This window comes from Homalodisca vitripennis, chromosome 2, assembly GCF_021130785.1.
Source record: "Homalodisca vitripennis isolate AUS2020 chromosome 2, UT_GWSS_2.1, whole genome shotgun sequence".
NCBI lineage: Eukaryota > Metazoa > Arthropoda > Insecta > Hemiptera > Cicadellidae > Homalodisca > Homalodisca vitripennis.
Genome location: NC_060208.1, coordinates 161,892,646 through 161,914,638, shown reverse-complemented (window position 1 = coordinate 161,914,638; position 21,993 = coordinate 161,892,646). Strand labels below are relative to the sequence as shown.

Sequence of the window (21,993 nt, the reverse complement as noted above, 5' to 3'; positions counted from 1 at the left end):
AAAACTGAATATGACACACAAAAACTTTTGTCAAAATTTGAGATCATACAATATGACTATGTTTACTGTTTACAAACTAAACTATATAAAAGAGGTGAGAATAAAGTCTTCTATCATGTCATAAAACGCTCAAAAACTTCCACAGAAGTGTCATCATTATTAATAACAACTTTTGAATTTACAAAAAGTCGATTTACAATTTAATTTTGTAATCATACAAAACAAACACCTGTTGTAATCGGTAACAGCTGCAGAGAGTGTAACATACAAATAGTTCTTGGTTTTAGTGTTCTATCACAGAGAAAATAGTGTTTTTATATTTAAGTGTATACAAATAAAGCGTAGGATTGCCAATTAAAATTATTCAACTTTTAGTCTAATTTAAGACAAGGTAATTACAATTGTGGCAGTATTGTCGTATAATTTTTAATGAGTCACAAACTATTATGGTGCTGTTAATGTGTAAGAAATGATGCCTCCCAAGTGCTAGACTGAGACAGTGTGTGTGTTACTGTGAGTGTTTACGTTTGATGTGTTGTGTCAAGTCTGACTTCCATGCGGTACTGTAGCAACAGTGAGGACAAGTGTGCGGCTTGAGCCCCGAGTGTACAGCCCGGATATGTCGAGTGAGGACACCGCTCTGTACAGCTCTGTACTGACATTGGCTACAACTGTACGGTTTCTCACCTGTGTGAGTACGAGAGTGTACAACCATATTGCTGCTAACAGATGTCTTGTAGTCACACAGAGAACAAGCAAATGTTTTCTCCCCTGTGTGTCGTTTCATGTGCATGTGGAGATCACTAGACCGATTACAACTGTAGGTGCACACTGTACACTTAAATTGTTTCTCTCCTGAGTGAATACGTCTGTGTGTGACCAGGTGAGAAGTCTGAGAGAAACCTTTACCGCACACATCACAAGTGTGTGGCTTCTGTCCGGTGTGTGCCAACAGATGTAGCTTCATGTTCTGCAAGTATCCAGTCTCGTACTGACAGACAGGACAGCTGTACACCTGCTTGCCATCACGGAGCGAGCCCAGAGTCCGAACATCACTCGGCAGACTGTCCGGCTCCACCAGTATCTTGGGTCCTCTGTTACCTTTACACACCTTCCTGTGGTTCTCCAGATAGAGGGGAGATGTGTATGTAGTGTTGCACCTGTCACAGGGAAACACCAGGTCTGGAAACAGAAACATTTTTATATCTCTTACACTGAGACTCTTTCATCAATGAAATTATTGAACTTATATGTTGGTACTCATAGTTATACTGTAATATTGAACTATGAAATTAATTTACAGTAGTATCAACTTAAGTATAGGTAAGTTATCAACATCAGCACACTACAAAGTAGAAACATCAAATATACAATTCGGTATATCAAGTTCACTTGCATTTACTTTTTGTTATTGAAAATAAATTAGAATTTCCATTTCAAACTGGATAGCTTCACAAAACTCTCCACAACAGACCCAACAAAGTATCTAAGTTCACTATTTTAATACAAACAAACATATTGATCAACTTGTTACAAAACTTACCAGTAGTACATGCCGTCTATAGACTTAGAACATGATAAGTAGTGTCTATGCATTATTAGCTTATAGTTGTCTATATGAGTTACATTTAAAATAAGGACTCGTTTACTTTCAACAGCAATAGTTCAGGACATTGAAGTGAAATTGATGTAAAAAAGAATAATTTACAAAAATATTATCATAGAAGAAAACTTCTACTGCATCTTAATCATCACATAGTCATTTGTAAACAAAACTGATTGGTTATTTTTATTTTACTTTTACATCTATCTTACTCGTATTAGTTAATATACAAAACTTAACAGTACTTTTAGATACAAATGGCTAATAACAGAAAATACCATTGACACTTTAAGAACAGTAAAAATTACACAAATAAATTGCATCCACCATTTTACCAAATCAAAATTAAAACAATTAAAATGAAACTTTTATATGAAAAGGGAGAGAGCAAGTAAAATTTCCAGATCATGTTGAAGAATCTGGTTTTGTCTGTCTTACATTGATATCCCCTGTTTTATTGGAATATGTAATGACAGCCAAAGGTTTTACAATTTGAATTGAATAGAAATTTTGTTCTGAGTGTCAAAGTCAAATAATGACCAAAACATTTTGCATCATTAGTACAACTATTATAGAATACTTCAGTTTGACAAAATACTTGGTTACTTGTAGTTAATTGGTTGATTATATTTGTCTCAAATTTCCAGTACATTCTATGGACACACAATAAGTCCTATCATCTGTATGTTTAGTCATGATGCCATATCACTTGTAAACTACCCACCATTACAAACCTTTCATTTCACACAAAACCTTTACTATATTACACAACAATAATGCATATTAAAGTTTTCCGTTTCAAAAATGTTGACAAATCAAGCAGTAGTGGAGAAGGGCATCTAATTAAGTATGAACCAGAATACTATATAGATAACTAATATACAACTTACTCTTCAAGTGGCTGGTGTTGCGGCTGTGAAAACTCTCTAGAGATATGCCCAGTTTCTCTGCGTACTCTTTGCCGTACCACACAAACAACTCTGCCTTGGGTGGCACTGGCTTCACAGTCCGGTAGTACAGATGGCCCTTGTACTGGAAGGCCATCAGATTCTGTTCCGATTCGTGTCGGGCACAGTTCACAAACCTCATCCAGTTGCTTGTGACTGTAGAGTCTGCTGCAATGTAGTGGTCTACCTTCCTGTTTTTCATGATCTGGAACAGCATAAAAGTCAAGTATGAGCATCATATTAATAATATGGTAGTACAGCATTTAATTATGCTGAGTAAAACCATTAACACCTTCACTATGACTCTGTACTGAGTGATCTTGAGTACTCTAAACCTGCATCATAGCCTAAGGTGTCTACCACAGTTAATGTATTAAGTTTTGAATCAGTGTATAAATAAATATTATTGTTGTGATGATTTCAAGACAAATTATAAAGATCCATCATTACTCATTTGTATATAATCACTTCATGAAATGTAACCACATTATGTATAGCTTTATTAACGCCCAATTTAGGTGAGTAAAACATCTTGTTTTCTATATTCTGTAACTATAGATTTTGAGGATGTGGGTAGCAAGTAGAGAAAGTCGACTACAAATCAAAAGAATTAATCTCTGTAATTTTTCTGAATCAAGAGACTACATCCAATTCACCTTAGATTTGAAGGATGAGACTTTGATCAACTATGTTATTTAAGTTCAAAAATTTACCATCAATTGAAAAATAGAAAAATTTTGACTCTAGTATGTGGTTTGATAGTTTAGTTTCACCCTTAAACTTTTAGATTACATAAAATAAGTGAACTTTTATGTCAAATGACAATATCTTGTCAGTCACGAAAAATAACAGTTTATAAAATAAGCTATAACAGAAGGTTCCATGGTGTTACTTTTGTGGCAATCACAATATTATTTATATTATATTTTAAAGATGCAAAATTACTTGAGATCAGAGAATAAAAAATTCACTGCACAAGGGAAATACTGTTACTTATTGTAGAATGTCTAATAAAAATTTAATCAATATTTTTAATGATTCTGTCACGTGTGAATTGTGTGCTTTCTCTGATATTTTATTTTTCACTTTGATGTATGATTTTTAAAGCTAAAAGTAAATGAAAAGTTACAAAAGAGATATGTTGAGTCTAAATAAGACAATAAAAACTAAAGACCAGACTATTTACAAAACTATTTATCTTATTTTGAACTAAACTTCTAAAATGTTATTAAAACTACTTGAAACATTAGGGATAAAGGAGTTGAACAGTATATGAATCAAAAGTATACAAAAGTTGGAAGATTGGAAGATGTTCTAGTATTAGTAATGTATGTAAGATATTTATTGTTATTGTTTACCAATGATTAATAATGTTATACATCCCAAGTCTGAATTAATTATTAATTTAGCTCATGATTCACCACCAAGCAAACAAAAATTATAAGAAATTACATTTCATCTCTATTACCTCTAAAGAATTAGACAACATTATAGTGTCATTGTTGATAGTAAATATTCAACAGGCTGATATGAATGAATTATATACACCAACAATAAGCACCTTGATCAAGCATAATAACACCACTGAATCATCATTGATTACAACAGATATTTTCCTGAAACTTTCAAAGACTAAACCATGTTATGAATTCTGTGACTTAAAAATATGAAATTTATACTTTGTTATCTGCTATATGCACAATTTTTGAGAGAGTAATGCATCTTGTACACAAATCTCTTGCATTTAAAGTTATAAATTTGGAATATTACAAGCAAATTTATTTTTAAGAACAAAACATTAAAATGTGATGCCTGTCACTATAAGGGTTAAAAAATCTCAATATTAAGTTTGTTTATAAATTTTCTAATTATATGAATATAAAAATATTACGGAATTCAAATTCTGATTTATACATTTTCTGCTTCAGTCGTATTTAATCAGCAGACATACAACGTTTATTAGTTTATTTAAGCATTTTACACCATTTTGAGTATTATTACTTCCTGGAGCAAAGTAAAATTAGATGTTTCATGTTGGGTTCCATCTCTTTTATTATTTATATAAAACTCACCACTATTCAACGTTAATTATTCTTGCAGATGATACTACTGCTTTAGTTACAATAAATAAATTGAGTGAAATGAAATATACTGTGCTAATCACATACTCTGACTTAGAAAAATGGTTGGTAGAAAATAATTTACCACCGAAATACTGTAAAGCATGTTTCATTAATTTTGTTCAAAGCACAATCAAGTATTCTGTACAATGGCAATGAAATAGATATTCCTGAGTATCATATGCTTCGTGAATTTTTCAAATTCTATATAGCTTATGTTTGTAAAAGGCTATCCACATCCTATTCCGCTCTGTCAATGTTATCATAGTATATTTCAATAGAGGTTTGTAGAACAGTATACAGTGCTTATATTTTATTGGTTTTGCAATATGGACTAATTACATGGAGAAATGTAATAGGGTGGAATCGGTTTTTAAATTACAAAAGATATGCATAAGAATAATAATACAATTTTCTACCTGGCATCTTGCAACCCTCTTTTTCAAAATTTAAATGTATTAACTCTACCATCTTTATTTATTTCTGAAACACTACTATATTTCAATAACAGTACAGATTTAGATCACATTTATCCATTTTCACATAGTTATAGTACAATGAAGAAAGAGACATTCTAATATCCCTATCATAGACTATCCCATATTTCAGAAAAATCTAATTTACATAGGCATTGAATTTTATAACAAATTACCACTACATTACAAAAATAGTATTAGATTAATGAAAAACATTAGCAACTATTACTGAGGAAAACCTATTATCATACAATTGAGTTTTTAATGACACATTCTTGGACTAATATCAATTTTGTATTATTCTATTCACGATGTTTTAGATATGATAATAATTTAGCTTAGTAAGGTAGATAATATCATTATTTTAATTTAAGATTGAGCTTATTTTTAATTAATTGTGACTTTGTACCATGCAACATCTATGTAATGTATTTTTACAAATAAAGATTCTGATGCATAAAATTCCTGTTTTATTAATATCTCTAATGCATTTCATTGCTTATATGAACTAGATGTATTGCCAGACTCCAGCAAAACAATATGAAGTTTTTAACAAAAACTAGATAAATTCTTAATTGTTTATGGCCAAATAATTTATAAATGAGATTGACATAATCAAATTTCTAGGTTTTGTGTTAATATACTTGGAAAACTTAGTTGGAACTGTGATATTAATTCCGTTTGTAACAAATCTTCATATTTATACATATTATAACATGTGTAAAATGCATATAGATTCATAATTGAATTCAGACTGTACTAAAAATCTGTAATAGTTCATGTTAATAGTTATAAAAATATTAGTACAATCAAAATAAAAAAAAACATAGGCTAAAAGAAATGGCTTCAAGCATAAATGATCTACAGCCATGCACCTTGTGTTTTTATTTAGTTTTACAAGTATTTTCATATTTAAAAATTCTCTACTACAAATGTTTAGTGTAATCTGGATGGATTATAAATTTGCATCTATGTAGGAAAAATTAATTTTACTCTTTTTACAAAATTTTAAAAGCGTGGATTTATAATTAAGATAACTATTGCTAATTAAATTGATATTTTTGTTGGCTACTGTTTTGGTACTTGCAGCTAGTTTTGTGTTATAGGTAACTTACAGTCCAGCTGTAGCCCAGAGGGTCTGGCTGGTCGCTCTTCTTGCCCTCATACGGCCCCAGTCTGGCGTGTCCTGGGAGCCCTACTGTTGTCCACACTCCACTACCACCTCCTGGTATCTTAGACTTAGCCACATGCACCAGGGCAGGAGAAGTTTTCTCAGCTCTGCCTTCTTCACCTGTGACTGGAACCTGGAGTCAACAATTGTTAAACGTCTTAGAAATATTTCTCTTAATGTAATACAAACTTAGACATGACAGTACAACATAGCCAAAATTAATAACACTTAGCATATTAAGATTTTATGCTATAAGTTCCTCTAGATAAGTGAACTGTTTACTTTAATAACAATTAAAAAGTGAATATTTACTTTGCAAATGAATATAGTTTTATGAGTTTTTATTGGTTTCACTCATAAATTGTAATTTATTACCCTAAAACATGCTCATATTTTTATTTAATAAAGATCTCCTTATTTTCTAATAAATGATCAAAATCGATTCTTTTTTAATTCACATAAATTTGTAAGTTATTTCTACATACTGTAACTAGACATATTTGAAGAGTAATTTTGTGCCTGATTTTATTATTCTACCTCTAAACAAACACTGTTAATTACTAATTTGAAGTTTTGCCAAAACATTCACAAAATTATAAATAATTAAAAGTAACATACATTATAAATAACATGTGAAATGTTTTAACCCCTTAACTGCTTTGCAATACAGCGACTTGATTGCATCCAGCACTACTCATGTTTACATGTTCCGATGTGTTGTTCCATCTCTGCTACTCTTGTGTTGAAAAGTTTTTAGACACGGCTGATTATTGTTTATTTCTTCCTGCCTAAGGAACATTGACTGCTCTCTGGTGGTTATTTTCAGTACTATGATGAAGTAAGCACTACTTGAGTGTCATAGCCTGTTTTACAACTTTGGTACTATGTCGAAAGCACATGTTTACATCAAAATATTATCTCATGTCTAACTGTAATTTATTAACCTTGTGTATGTTTCATGTGATAGTTTTTATGATTTGTATATTTTAGGGTGTAAGGCAATTATGGCTGACAATGACAAAAGTAAAATGAGAAAATTTCTTGAAGAATCCAGTTAACAGTTAAACAACAAAAATATAACCAGTCAATTTTAAATTAAAATTTAGGTAAAGAAACAGTTGTTTTATTCCAAGTATAAGCAGTTGTTGAAACAGTATACCGAAATCCATGATCTAACCTTGAACTGGCTGTACTGCGACTCTCCTACTTAGCTGGCTCGGCGCTACTTTATGCATTAACACGCCTACAGCTGTTAAGAGGTCAACTATAAAACATTTTACTCCTTGAGTTTAAAAAATTGCATTTTTGACCTTACTAACTGTATAATTTTATATGATAGCCGCTCAGTATGAAACATTCTTATCTACATGAAAGTCAAGTTCAAACATAACAATGCCAACAAAGATGGGCTCAGAATTTTGAAGCCGTGTACAATTTTAGTGTAAGTCATGATTAAGCAGAGTGCGTCTGTGAATGCTCACAATACACATGCGTTGAAAATAAACTCATGGCCAAAAAAATTCATGCATAATACACACTTGTTCGAGTAATAATAACATAAATTTATTGTTATAAGACTTTTTACAAGTATTAACAACGACAGTATTGCAGCAAAATGCCAAATCTAGATATACTATAAATTACAGATAAATGATTATATTTAAAATTCATATTTTTTTATAATTTGGTCTATATGTTGAGGTGTGAAAAGAGAAAACTATGCTATAAATTAGTTAAAATAAATTACTACAATTAAATAGCAATTAAAACAATGGTATTAATTAAATAAAACTAAAATTCAACAATGAATAAAATATTTACAAATGAACTAACAATAACAGTACATCAATAAAAACTAAAGTTTATAGACTAATTTGCAATTACAAGGAAAAAGCAACTAGTAAAAAGTTGAGATTAATAACATTAGAGAGTAAATAATTCTTAAAAAGCAATTTAACCAACTGTACAAACTCTTGAAGGCTGTTAAAAGGATTAACCAGTAACCACTTACAAAGCTTCTTTGTGAAAACTGAAGCTTCCTTCTGAAAACATGCAAACTTTCTGAGTACATGCACATTTAACATCAAAAGTAAATATGTGGTCACACAATAAGCATGCTTTAAGTACACACAAAATCAGCTGTTGCTATCTCTTATAACTATATTAAAACTATAAATGTACATGCAAGGGTTTGGAGCTTTATACAAAATATTATTTTACATGCTTTTTAGTAATTTTAAATATTTTTCATGCTAGGAGGTGAAAAAGATTTTAAAAGAACATTTAAAAATATTTAGGACGTAAACACATAGAGATTTCTTTTGTATTATCTTCTTTTTACTCAATACTCTCTCTGGTCCGCTCTTTTGATTTATTTATATCAACAACTAAATACTAAATAGAATAATGTTATAGCAGAAAATCGTGTAGGACCACTGCAACAAACATTGTATATCACTTAATTTTTTCAGGGGAAATATAACATAGTTTAATTTAACCCTAAATGTATGGACATGTTTAATGTTTAAAATGGCCACCCTGCTTTCAGCACTTTGCAAGCTTATTTAAAAAAAAAACTTTATTTATATAAAGTCTACTCAAAATGTATATTGCTAAATGTGTTTTGTATTAGGAAATGTAGAATTCCATTCTGGTATGCCATACAGTAAATCTATTTGTTTAATTTCTTTTACATAAGATAAATGAAATTGCTTTGCATAAAAATATTGTTGTAAAGTAAAATGTTTGTTAGACAAACATTAAAAAAATCCATGATATAAAAATGTCATGGCAAATAAATGTGTAAGAAATTAAAAATTATTTTTAACTTTGTCTAAATGAGAATGACATTCCCTTAATACATTATTGCTTGAAAACTGATAACACAAAAATTGTACAGTAAATAGAATATGTTATAAGTTAACATACATCTGATTATTTTCAGCAAATCTGTTGTACGAAGTGGACTAATTCATTAGTGCAAAATAATCACTTTAAGGCAATAATAAATAAATGTTTTTTGTAAGCAATGAGAATAAGAACTTTTGTGGATACAAAAATAGTCTTCCTGAAATATTTGAAAATAACATCAATAAAAGTAGTTTTAATAAAGCCTTATATTTTTTTATTTTTAATAGTTAATCTCCAACTGTGGTATGTAAGGTCACAGAATACATAATATACATGAACAGATAAAGAAATTGACGACAAAATAAAAATGTAAATGGTAAAATCCACATAGATTTGTTGTTACTTCAAGATTGTCTTCTAATACAAAAATAATTATATTCCTATTTTGAAATGTTATAACTGGATATTAAAAAAAACATTTGTAAGACAAAAATAACAATCACAGATTAATAACAAAAAAGTAACGTATATATACCTTATATACCTAAATTGACAAGATTTTGAGAAAGAGTAATGGTATTGGCTTTGGAATCCATCTGCATCCATCAATTTCATTAATAAATACTGTGATCCCATGAAATGTAATTTATCAATCGATTTAAAGGAAATCTTGTCAGACGTTATTTAATATTAATATATATAATCAATATATATACTTTATGGCTATAAAGTAAATCATTTGAGATAATCACTATAAAATCACTGGTTTAGGCTATTACAGTTCGAACAAATTTCACTTTCGGATGTTTTTATAACCTCTTACTGATAACCTCTACTGCTGGACTTAACATTCAAAATATTGACAATTTCTTTTTGCCTATGCCAGATTTTAGAAAGGTAGTTTTTTAATGAAGATTTTCTGGCCTAGGACACTGAACCATAAAATCTTGATTCGACTTTTTAGTCTTTCTATCGTCTGAATATTAGTCAGTATAGTTTATAATATAAACTCTTTATCTTACAGAAAGGTATCAAAGTGTTTTTGTCAATGGCTTCTCTATCAGGTCTTAAATTAGTTGAATACAATGGTCTCACGAGACTCAGTTCTGGGTTCCATTTTGTTCATGTTGTATATAAATGACAAGCCAAGCGATATCGCTACAGATAATATAGTTGTTCCCTACATTTTTGCCAATGATTTTTGTTGCTTAAAGTTGTAAAAACTAGGTTTAGACCAAGCATGAGCTTAAACGTATAATCTGTATTGTAGAAGACTGGTGCATGGCAAAGTTGACATTATATTAATCAGAGTAAAACTCAAGACATTACATTAAGCTTTACAAGTAAAAAAGACTGAAATAGTTAGCAATAGTAATGAGCCTTTTAAGTTTCTAGATATAAAAATACAATAAGATATTAAATGGCTTTATTACAACACATTTGAGGTGTTGTTATAAAGCTTGTAAAAGGCCTATACATGTTAAGAGCTGTTGATGTAGTGTGGATTAAAAAAACTATGTTATGTATATATTACTTCTATATCTATATTCTCAGTAACACAGAAGGCCAGTTACCAACATGCAACATTGTAGTTTGTTACAGTGAAACCATAACAATTGGTGCAAGCAACAGACACAAGTACAATATATTACATGTAAACTCACGTTACATTATGGCAGATGATCAAAGCATATTCCTAGAAATAACAACACAATTTTAAAATTTATTTAAAGATACTCAAAAATGAATCTCCTATTCTATGTTTTGAATTTTGTACACACAATAACAAGTCATGTAAATTACATCCTTTTAGTTGCTAGAAGAAATTAATGGAACATTTCATATGGAATGTCCATAGCACACGGTCAACAAAAACAAATGGATGAAAGGCTTACACAACTAAATTGATACTTTTACATTCAACAGATTATAATTATACAGAAAATACTATCCTATCCATCACTTTTGAGCACAGCTTGTGATTTGATTTATAATTATTGTTTGGGTTTAAAACACACAAGCTAGTATTTCATTTGTAAACATTCACACTAATTTGATGCATTTTCTCATTGTTGTGTTTTAAAGACAATTTTTGAGTGATTAATTATATACAATTTTTTTAAACCCTTAATTTATTGAATAATGTATGAAATAAATCATTACCTCTTTCTTATCTCGTAATTCATCCAATAAAGGTAATTCCATTTTTACTTGTACAATTACAGTGGATAAGTAAGTAATGGATACAATTTTTATCAATGCATTAGCTGCAAAGTCATTTCGGTTTAGTGACTGACAATTATTACATAGGTAATATTTTTAGCAAGAGATCATGCAGAAAGTCATAGCATTCACAAAAAACTGCAATAAGAGACGTACTAAAAATTACTGAATGATTTAATTTCAACCTAATTTTATTAGAAATGTAATCTAATTTAATAACTTAATTTTAATTTCAAATTTTAATGTATTTCAAGGAAAATCTACATTTATTCAATGTGAGAAGCCAATTTCACTGTTATACTACCAGAAATAGATACCTAATTTATTAAAAATATATTAGACTAGCCAAAACCCACCATACATATCTTTATGCTGAACTCTTTATGTTAAACTCTTTAATAAACTGTCTCTTATTGCTATGAATACTAATTAAAACCATTTTAAGAATGTTATGTCAAGGTGTCTCAAACAAAAGGCTTTCTACTCCATTTAGGAAATGCTATCTTGTATTATCTATATAACTAACAATTTTAGGACTCTCACTTGTATTGTAACTAAGTATTGATCTTTTAATTTTTGTACTTACCATAGCTTTTATTTCTAATGTTATATTATTTATGGTATCTCAGTATAATAGCTCGTTGTACTAAGTAAATGCATCACATATGTAGGATGACAATAAAATATTCTTGCGCGCCTAAACAATACCATCCGCAATGGGTTAATATTAAATGCTGTATTATAAGTCTACACATAAGGGAGTATTGTCTCCCTGCCTGCTCTGACTGGAATACACTGAAACACAGCTAGCTTCCCCTTCTTCCAAAATAACATGACTCACATATTGTCAGTTATCCTCATGCTATTTCGAAAGAAGGTGGCTCCTATCACCAACCTTACCAATCCTGTCACTCCAAAAGTACCAAAACAGTCCTTTTATGATTAAGTGAAATGAGAGATTTTCTTATATTCTTTTTCCAAGTGAACATGACATAAATAACCAAACTTAAATCATTGAAAGAAGCATAAGGCAATGTCAATCAGATAAATTGGGAACACATAAAATTAAACATAAATTTTTAACAATTTGGAACCAAACACATGAAATTTATAAAAATGTATGGTTTATTACAAAGAGAAACAGTATAATTGTAATCTCTAGATTTTATTAGCTACCTGTAAATTGAAATATTTCAAAGTGACTTACATAGTTGTCATGGAAAATAATGTAAGGGCCATGTACAGGACAATCACCTTCATACTCTCGATCACAAATGTCACAAACTGTAACATAAAACAATACATTTTAAGTTGGATTTAAGAAAACCACACGAATTGCCAATAAAAGCAGAACTGAATCGTTGTCAAAAACGGTATTCTAGAGATGTTGAAAGCTATTTAAATCAACCAACCAGTATGTGGATATATTTTAACGATTTGGAAGGATTATCTCTCGGTTTATATTAATGACAGATTTGGAACAAATACAATTGAACTCTACCCAAAGTTTATAGGGTACTAACAATATCAATATATCAATATTTTTATGAAGACCAGTTGCACAAGAATCCGGGAATGGTAAACATAACTGAGAGGAGGAGTTTATCAAACACAGGTATTCTTTCATATTAGTTGACACTGTACAGTCTATCATCCAGAATATATCAAACTGCTGTAGCATTTGCTACACTAAGTAAATAAAAATCTAATAAATAAATAATAATACAAAAATATTTTAGAATATAACTACTGTAGATTTGTCAAAACATAGGTAAATTAAAAATGTAAGTTCTCAAGAAAGGGTGTCCGCAAAGGTAGGAATGGTACAGAAAGAGAGATGGAAGAAAAGATCAGTTGTGTGATGTCAAAGTGACCTACCAATCATTAGGCATTTCAAGAAAACAATGGTATAGCTATTGATGCCATCTCATATAACAGTTCGGTAGTTTCAATCCTTTGGCCAGAGGCAGAGGTCGTCAAAAATGCACAAAAATTCTGTTAGTACAAAATCTCGAGATTTAGAGTTTAAATTGAAAAAAAGACAAGATGGCTGCTTAGCTTGGATTACTTGAGATTCACTCTTCAATTTATGCTTCATTACGTGTGTCCTGCTTGATTTCATGATCTCAACTTAATTAATTTTGGTCAGCTAAGTGATTTGTGTCTGTAGAAGTCTGAATGTTTCACTAACCTCATCAAAGAATAAATATTTTCACGAATAACTCTGCTCCATATCCCTGTATTGTCACTAACGATTGTCAAAGCAAACATCTGTTATCGTGTAAAGTCTCCACGTCAGTTTGCACAAGCGCCACAGCCTTCTCGATATACATCGCATATCTCTTCTTTTCTTCACATATACTATAGCAAATGCACTTTCATCGTTGGTGGATCGAGTAGCTATCCATGCTTTGTGTATTTTGCTCATCCCTGTCAAAGTTCATTTCTAAAGGCCTTTAGCGCATATTCTTCTGTTCAATTAACTATACTCCAACATGTCTTTATTGCCTGATGTGGCTGTCTGTTTGGTTTGTATGAAGGAAGTATTAGACACTGAGAAAGGGATTCAGTGTGAGAAGGAATGTGGTAGATGGTTTCACTCCCATTGCATGAATGTGACTGATACGGAGTATCGCAAGTTGGCCACTGATAATAAAGTTAAATGGTTTTGTAATAGGGTGGACTGTACCAAGCCAAACCAGCATCCGCTCAACCAAATGTTTTCTCGGTTTTATGTGGTCGCTTCGCAAATGGCACTTGTTTTGACCAAATTGGATAACTTAAAGGATGTTCCTGCGAACATTGGCACCATTAAGGATGAACTTGCTTCAGTTAACGAAAAGTTAAACAATTTCGAGCCCCGCATTGCTGATATTGAGAAACGTGTGGAGACACTTGAGGACCATTTGAAGGATTTACAGACTGGCAATGAGTCCCGGGTTGGGATTGAGTCTGTGTTGGAGGAGATGTCTGATAGATCTCGTCGGTCCAGAAACATTATCATACATGATTTACCTGAAAGCAGTAGTAAAACGTTGGCTGTAAGAGTTGAGCACGACAATCAGCTTATTGCCGTCTTGATAAGCAAATTTTGTGCTAGCAAGGATATGACTTTTAAGTCTATCCGTATAGGAAAACCATCTGCTGTAAAGCCCAGACCTCTGAAAGTAGCATTAAATAGTTGCAATGATGTCACCGACTTTGCCAGACACTTTGATCAATCTTCATTAGACGGCCTGGATTCTCGTCTCTCTGGAATTAGTTTCTCCCGGGACAGAACCCCTCAGGAAAGAAAGCATCTCTCTAATCTTAGGGCTGAGTTGAGGAGAAGAGAGGACGCTGGTGAGATTGGTCTCACAATCAAGTATACTCTCGGCATTCCTAAGATAGTCAAACAGAGTCCAAAAAACTAGCTAACTCTCGGATATCTCATCTCACGGTATATTACCAAAATGTTAATGGTCTCCGTACCAAATTAAATGACCTCTGTAAAGCAGCAGCTACACGCATCTATGATATCCTGGTTTTCACAGAGACAAACTTAAATTCTGATATTCATAGCTCCGAATTGGGTCTTGATGATTTTAAAGTGTATCGCCACGACAGATCTTCTCAGTCTAGTTATAAAGAAAGTGGAGGTGGGGTTCTAGTGGCCACCAGTACATATCTGGGATCTAATGTTATACATACTTCTGTAGAAGATATTGAATGCATCTTTTTGTCTGTTAAGGCCAATAAGTTAGATTTACCTATACTGATTGGAGGAGTCTATATTCCACCACAACAGCCCGCTGTCACCTTCTCCCGCTACTGCAATGCAGTCGATGAAGTTTTTTCAGATGGTACTACTTTTTGCCACAGTTTGTTGCTGGGGGACTTCAACTTGCCGGATGTGGATTGGGCTCGACTTGATCCTCTCGCTTCTAATGGAGCTGCTTCCTATATTATTGAAATTGCAGCCACTTATAGTTTAACCCAGATAAATGCTGTGCTCAATCTGCGCGGGGTGTTGTTGGATCTCATATTTGGCTCTGACCCCTCTGTTTTGGTTACTGCTGCCCTTGATCATCTATTGCCTATTGAACCTGCTCACCCGGCTATTTGTTGTGAAATACCTTCTCCCCAAATGACTGTCGATGACCAACGTGTAGTCTACAATTTTATTAAATGTAATGTGGGTGAAATTGCTAGAAGATTGCATTATTTACTTGGAACTGTTCAATGTGACCTGCCTGATGTTTCTGATTTCTTCAATGATCTGTTGGACAAGATTCGGAGTATTGTGATTGAAAACACACCTACTAGGAAAGTTGGCAAATCAAGGTTTCCCATTTGGTTCACGGCTGAGTTGAAGAGGATGACAATTCTTAAGAAGACTGCTCACAAGCGATACAAGGTCACTAATCGACTTACAGATTACGAGGAATTTAGGCATGTCCGCGCTCTCTGCAAGGACCTCAGCTCTGAATGTTATAGGGGTTATATTGCACATGTAAATGGTTCAATTCCCAGGAACATTAAGTCCTTTTGGAGCTTTGTCAATGGAACTTTGGGAAGTCATCGGACATCATCTGACTCATATACCCTTGGAGATCGTATGGCTTCAACTCCACTTACAGTTTGTGATCTTTTTGCCGACCATTTTTCTTCCGTATACTCTGCTTCAAATGTGACTGTGCCACCATATAGTTTTGATCTACATACAAATTTATCTTCTTGTGGGTTTGAAGTTGATGAAGTTAAACGAAAGCTTGATTTACTGGATCCCTACAAGGGTACTGGCCCTGATGATATACCTCCTCTAATTCTCAAGAGATGCAGTGATATTCTTGCTCCCCAGCTAACCGTTATGTTTAATAAGTTTCTACTCGAAGGTGCTTTTCCGGATAGACTCAAGTCCAGCTTTGTGGTTCCTATACACAAGTCCTCAAATATCGAGGATGTCCGAAACTATCGCCCAGTTGTCATACAGCCTGCACTTGGGAAGCTGTTTGAATCACTTGTACTGGATCGCATTGGATTTTCCTTTCGCCACATTCTTACATCTGCGCAGCATGGTTTTGCAGCCGGAAGATCAACTACTACTAACCTTGCATTGTATGAAAGCTTTATCATCGCAGCTTTTGGAGATGGAATGCAGGTTGACACCGGTTATATTGACTTCTCCAAGGCGTTCGACACTGTGAGTCATCCGCATCTTCTCGCCAAACTTAACGCTTATGGTATCACTGGCAATCTTCTACAATGGTTTCAATCATACCTGGCAGACCGTAGTCTTTCTGTGAAGTTTTTGGGTGCCACTTCTCGGCCTTTTTATGCTACATCGGGGGTGCCTCAGGGATCTCATCTGGGCCCATTCTTGTTTACTGTATTTCTCAATGACTTGGTGGATGTTATCAACGTAAGGTGCTTACTTTTCGCTGATGATATTAAGGTTTTTTGTCCTATTTCATCCATTGAGGATTGCCATCTGTTACAACGTAACTTTAGGAGAATCGAGGAGTGGTGCCTACTCAACGGAATGAGACTGAATGCCGAGAAGTGTGCTATTGTAACATTTCACAGGAACTCCAAGCCTTTGATGTTTGATTACTGTCTAAGCAACACCACACTTTGCCGTAAGTCTCACATTAGAGACCTTGGAATTGGGTTGTCTTCGGATCTAAGCCCTGAGTTACACATAGACATAATCACCGGGAAGGCTGCTAAGATGTTGGGGTTTATCATAAGGACTTCTAGAAGCGGTCTTAGTGTTGAGGCGATGAAGATAGCATACACAGCGCTAGTTAGATCTGTGTTGGAGTACGGCTGTGTTGTGTGGTGTCCCTACCAACTTGGACATATTCAGCGACTGCAGAGCATACAAGATCGCTTTGTTAGGATAATTGGTACCAAGCTGGGATACAACTACAGTGAAGTTCCCTTGGAGTTGGTAGCGGATCAATTGGGGCTGGCTCCATTATATGCGAGAAGGAGACTGCATGACCTGGTGTTTCTACAGAAGATCCTCACTGGAGATATCGATTGCTCGGAGTTACTCCACCTCATCAATCTCAGAGTACCTGGTAGAACTCGCTCTCTGGACATCTTCTGTGTACAGCATTGCTCCACCAACTATGAATTTCACAGTGTCATCCCCAGATTACACCGGCTTGGTAACCTAATCTGCCATCACCACGACTTTTTTTGCAATAGTGTGTCATCGCTGAAAAGGATATTTTTATTATTGGACTACACTATGTAAGCATTATCTGATACTGGATAGTTAGAGCATTGTTTACCAGTTCGTTTTATAGCTCTTTTGTATTTTATTGTTGAATTGTACTAGTTAGTTACTGTATTTGTTGATTATTGCCCTACTATATTTCGTAAATAGTTATTGCACCTTGCCGATATTGCAGTTATTTTCAATGTGTTTTTCTATGTAGATATTATTGTTATTTATTATTTAATATATTTATTTTGTATATAAACTGTATATTTTAGATATTAATGGCATGTACTGGTTGCATGTTGTTGGTTGTTGTATTAGTTTGTTTTAGGGTATATGAATCTATACAGACTGCTCGTGCATGAACTAGTCATAATGAATCAAATGTATTGCATGTCTGTCAGTTGTTTATTTATGCATAGTAGTTTATTGTGTTTAGCATTGTATTTAGCATATTGTATTGTTTGCATGTACATAATTTTCTTGGCTTCTCTCCTGTTGCATGAGTATGATTCACTTAAGATGAAGTTTTGTTTTGTTTTGATTGTATATATTGCCATCTTGTGGAACACGATCTATTTATTATATTACTTTGTAAAAATGGTGACAACCGTGTATAAATAAATAAATAAAAATTTAGAATTTATTCAAGAATAAAAAGTCAGAATTTGTAAGTTAATACAATTTTAATGTGTCAATGTTGCAATGTACGGATTGACTATGAAAGACCAGACACGCTTATTAAACATTTCTACCATGAAATGTGTTCCAAAATACGTTATGTAATTTTTACAGATCTCTATCTGTAATAATGTACTGGGTGGTCCGTGGCAATTACCTTTTAAACAGAGAGGTTCGCCGACATATGCAGGTTGGGAATCACTGCTCTAGAGTCAATGATGGGTAATGTATTCACCATGTTTAGGCCAATTGCAAAGCTGTTTTAATCAAATAGGTGAACAGCTTACTTGTATTGAATGGGAGCTTGTGCTTGTATTTTATTCATGTAATTGCATGCAAATACCCAAGTACTCGTAATTATTTTTATTTTATTCGCACATCTAATGACGTAATGAGGTTGACTACAAACAGTATTTGGATAACGATTGGTTGATCTTTGATGTATAATAGTTAAAGGATGATCCAAGATACTCAGCGAATTTTAATATACAACATAGTAGTAGTAAGATCTTTGCGTTTACTGATATAGTGTTTATTCTTTATATATCACTTGCAGCAGATATGTGACATTTGAGTCAATCAAAAATTTAAGGATCACGTTGTTTAATTTTACAATGATAATATAGGGGTAGCTGGAAGCTGAACAGATTCAGGATTTTCAGAAAGTGAAAAGTCTTTGTCATAATACTTGTTGCAGATAGTTATAAATTCTGTAAAAATAATTATTTGTGGTATGTTAGTTCCAAGGGTAAGGTTTTATACTCAAGAATCAAAAGAATCAGTCTAGAACACAGTTGAAGAAGTGACAGGGTAACAGATGATATTACAGAGGCAACTGGAACACAAAGTACTTCTTTGAGTAAGTGTCGAGTATCCAAGATACATTAATACCTCTTAATGTTTGGACACACTACTAATTACCAAACAAAGCTTACAATAAAACTCTTAAATGAAGCTATTTATCTTTGGAAATAAAACTTACACAAATACTCGTCATCCTCAATCAGTTCTGACTCTGTGTAGTTTAGTACTGGAACATTACGCCGAGGGTAGCGTTTTTCTGAAACTATGAGCAGACAAACTTTAAACGCACACACGCACACACACACACACATATATAGATTTTAATGCCACCTACTGAACAAATTACTTTAATTAACAATTTCAAGTCAAAGCACAAAAATATCACAGTTTTCAATTAAAACCAACCAATAATTATAATTAACATTTTCCAGTAACTGCTTATTATTATTGTTACAATTTTGCCCCTCCTACACTTTAAATACTGTATCTTTATTAGAATAATCTATGATACCTTGTGCAATGAATAAATAGCTTTCCCACATAAAAAATTAACTATCTTAACAATTTTCTCCAGTTAAAAAGTTCACAAGGAAGATGTTTTGGCCTCAGTGAGACATTCCCACATACAAGGCTCCCTGAACATGTCAGCAGTTTCTATATTAGTCAACAGAACTGAAACTTGGCTAATCAATCATCTTCAGCCAAAAGTGTTGACTGAAGATAGATCTCTACAGCGTGAGTTTAGAAAACTATTCTGTTTCCTTTCTTACAAAGAATTCTAACTTTTTTTAACAGATATTATCTTCAGTCTACTATTACAACAGTTAACTGTACAGCGGTATTCCCACATACCAGACTCCCCAGATGTGTCAGCAGTTTCTGTGTCTCTCTGATCTTGGGGTTTTGTTGTAATCAAAGTGGTTTCTGATTTCTCTCCAACTGTTTTCTTACACATTTCATCTGAAACATTCAATGTCAATTTCAGTTACAACAGTGTTTAAATTAATGTTCCAAGCATCAAAATGATATAGGCCTACAATATTTCCTTATGTTACACAATCTGACCTGGAATCAGTAAAATTTTACAAAAGTTGGCGTTCATATATGCATTAACCATAATATTACTTAAGGGTGATAAAATATTTGAATATAATGATTCAGCTATGTATTTTAAAATTATTTTAATCTTTTATATATTATATGGAATAAAATATAAAACTATTGAGTTTCAGAAAAAGGGGGAAAATTATATTCCAAACAAGAACTACACATTTAATTTATTTGTTACAGTAGCCCTTAATGGAAAACCTCAGTACTGACCAGTTTCTTGATCTGAGAGATCAGAGAATGCAAAAATTTCCATTTCATCCTTTTTTAGAATATTTTCTATGTCTTGAGGAACTATTCTTTCAACTGGAATCCCTCCACCTGCTTCATTAGATTGATTTTTGCTTCCAACTGAAAAAGTAAAAAATATTTACAAAAATATTTATACAGTTTTAATAAATATTACTATTACTAAATTATTACCAATCATAGTAATAAACAGGCTAGGCTGTTTGATTTTGAAACAACTGTAATATTTCAATGCCTTATTTTTGTAAGTTAATTTGACACATATGTTTGACATATAACTTGTATGTGTTGGGTTAAAAAAGAGAATGGAAGAATTACTGATTCCAGAAGGAAACAGGATTTTTCCGGACATTTGCCATCGTTCAGTGAAACAATAAATTTCTGTACAGATTCCCATTCCTGTCCCCCTTCCTTTTTATTTCCGCCATCTTGTTTTAGTCTGCCGTCACGATTACCATTGGCTAGTCCCTTTGGTTAGTCGTAGGTGGTTAGTAGACGAATGAAGACGCATTGTGACCTGTATTCCGTAGTTCAGTTTTAATGATTAGTGTTTTGTATAGTTTTTTATTAAGTGCATGTTTATAGAGTTAGTGAAGTTGACAAACAACATGTAGGTTGTGATTCCTGACTTAGGCGTGCCACAACGCTTTGGTAAGATTTGTTTATTTTAACCTAGTTTGTAATATTATGTATTAGGTTAGTTCTTTACCTGAAGAAGAGATCAGATTGCAGATCTCGAAACGTAGTGTTACTGATTTATTGTTTCACTGAACGATGGCAAATGTCCGAAAAAGTCCTGTTTCCTTCACAATCCTTCCATCGTCAAAAATAACCTTCAAACAAAGTACTGATTCCAGTCATTAAAGTTGCCTAATAGTGGCATTAAGATAGTGTGTGATTTGAGGTTATTTTATATGCCCACACTTGAAACAACTGGAAACAGCTCAGAGCATCGTTTAAAATAAGCAATACTATTTTACATGTAATTCTTAGAATGACTCTGCTACTGTTTGCGACTACATAATCAACAATTATTATGAATATATTCCTTTACGTAAATGGCTCAAAGAATAATTGTTGTCAGCACAAAGAAAAATAACTAAAGATTCTTCAATGATTTATTAACAATAATCAATGGCCATAATTGCAAGAAGGCAGACAGTTCAAACTTTTTAAGCTTATTAACATAAAAACTTACAAAATCATGAACATGTTTAAAGAGTAATAAAAGTTACAAAATGTAATCACAAATATTGTGACACCTCGAACATAAATGTTGGTCAGTAAATTATATATATAACATATATACATATATAAGCTATTAACTTATGTAATGGACCAGTTAATGATGCCATGAACAGGGAAACAACGAAAATTTGGGATGCGTTACAACAGTTAAAAGTTTACATATACATTATTTATGGACCAAGGTAATAAAAATAATGTTATAATGTCAAGATGTCAAAATGTTGTACTTAAATTGAGAAACTGTATCATTCTTTATAAACTTTCATAATTTTATTATTATTTACATGATAATAATTTTAAGAT

At 32.5% G+C, this 21,993-nt stretch overlaps 2 protein-coding genes across 2 annotated transcripts; one reads left to right on the top strand and one right to left on the bottom strand.

The window, feature by feature from the left end:
* Positions 1 to 318: 318 nt before the first annotated feature.
* On the bottom strand, positions 319 to 13,723 carry LOC124355876 (histone-lysine N-methyltransferase PRDM9-like). The gene is made up of 5 exons (XM_046807030.1): positions 13,660 to 13,723; positions 12,598 to 12,674; positions 6,262 to 6,450; positions 2,494 to 2,755; positions 319 to 1,182 (listed from the first exon to the last, which is right to left on the bottom strand). The coding sequence occupies exons 1-5, from the start codon at positions 13,721 to 13,723 to the stop codon at positions 509 to 511; spliced, it is 1,266 nt and encodes a 421-aa protein (XP_046662986.1). The 3' UTR covers positions 319 to 508.
* A 162-nt stretch (positions 13,724 to 13,885) lies between these two features.
* Positions 13,886 to 19,979, top strand: LOC124355875. Its single transcript, XM_046807029.1, has 3 exons — positions 13,886 to 14,732; positions 14,924 to 17,545; positions 19,882 to 19,979. The coding sequence occupies exons 1-3, from the start codon at positions 13,886 to 13,888 to the stop codon at positions 19,977 to 19,979; spliced, it is 3,567 nt and encodes a 1,188-aa protein (XP_046662985.1).
* The last annotated feature ends 2,014 nt before the right edge of the window (positions 19,980 to 21,993 follow it).

What these genes read in the sequence shown, in the direction of transcription:
- LOC124355875 (XM_046807029.1), top strand. Translation starts at nt 13,886, where the DNA reads ATGTCTTTATTGCCTGATGTGGCTGTCTGTTTGGTTTGTATGAAGGAA. An exon ending in GAGGAGAAGAGAGGACGCTG is followed by an intron (nt 14,733 to 14,923) that starts GTGAGATTGGTC and finishes TGGTTTTCACAG; the next exon opens with AGACAAACTTAAATTCTGAT. An exon ending in CCCCAGATTACACCGGCTTG is followed by an intron (nt 17,546 to 19,881) that starts GTAACCTAATCT and finishes TTTTTTTAACAG; the next exon opens with ATATTATCTTCAGTCTACTA.
- LOC124355876 (XM_046807030.1), bottom strand. Translation starts at nt 13,723, where the DNA reads ATGTATATCGAGAAGGCTGTGGCGCTTGTGCAAACTGACGTGGAGACT. An exon ending in CTCTGGGCTACAGCTGGACT is followed by an intron (nt 2,756 to 6,261) that starts GTAAGTTACCTA and finishes ATGCTGTTCCAG; the next exon opens with ATCATGAAAAACAGGAAGGT. An exon ending in CAACACCAGCCACTTGAAGA is followed by an intron (nt 1,183 to 2,493) that starts GTAAGTTGTATA and finishes TTCTGTTTCCAG; the next exon opens with ACCTGGTGTTTCCCTGTGAC.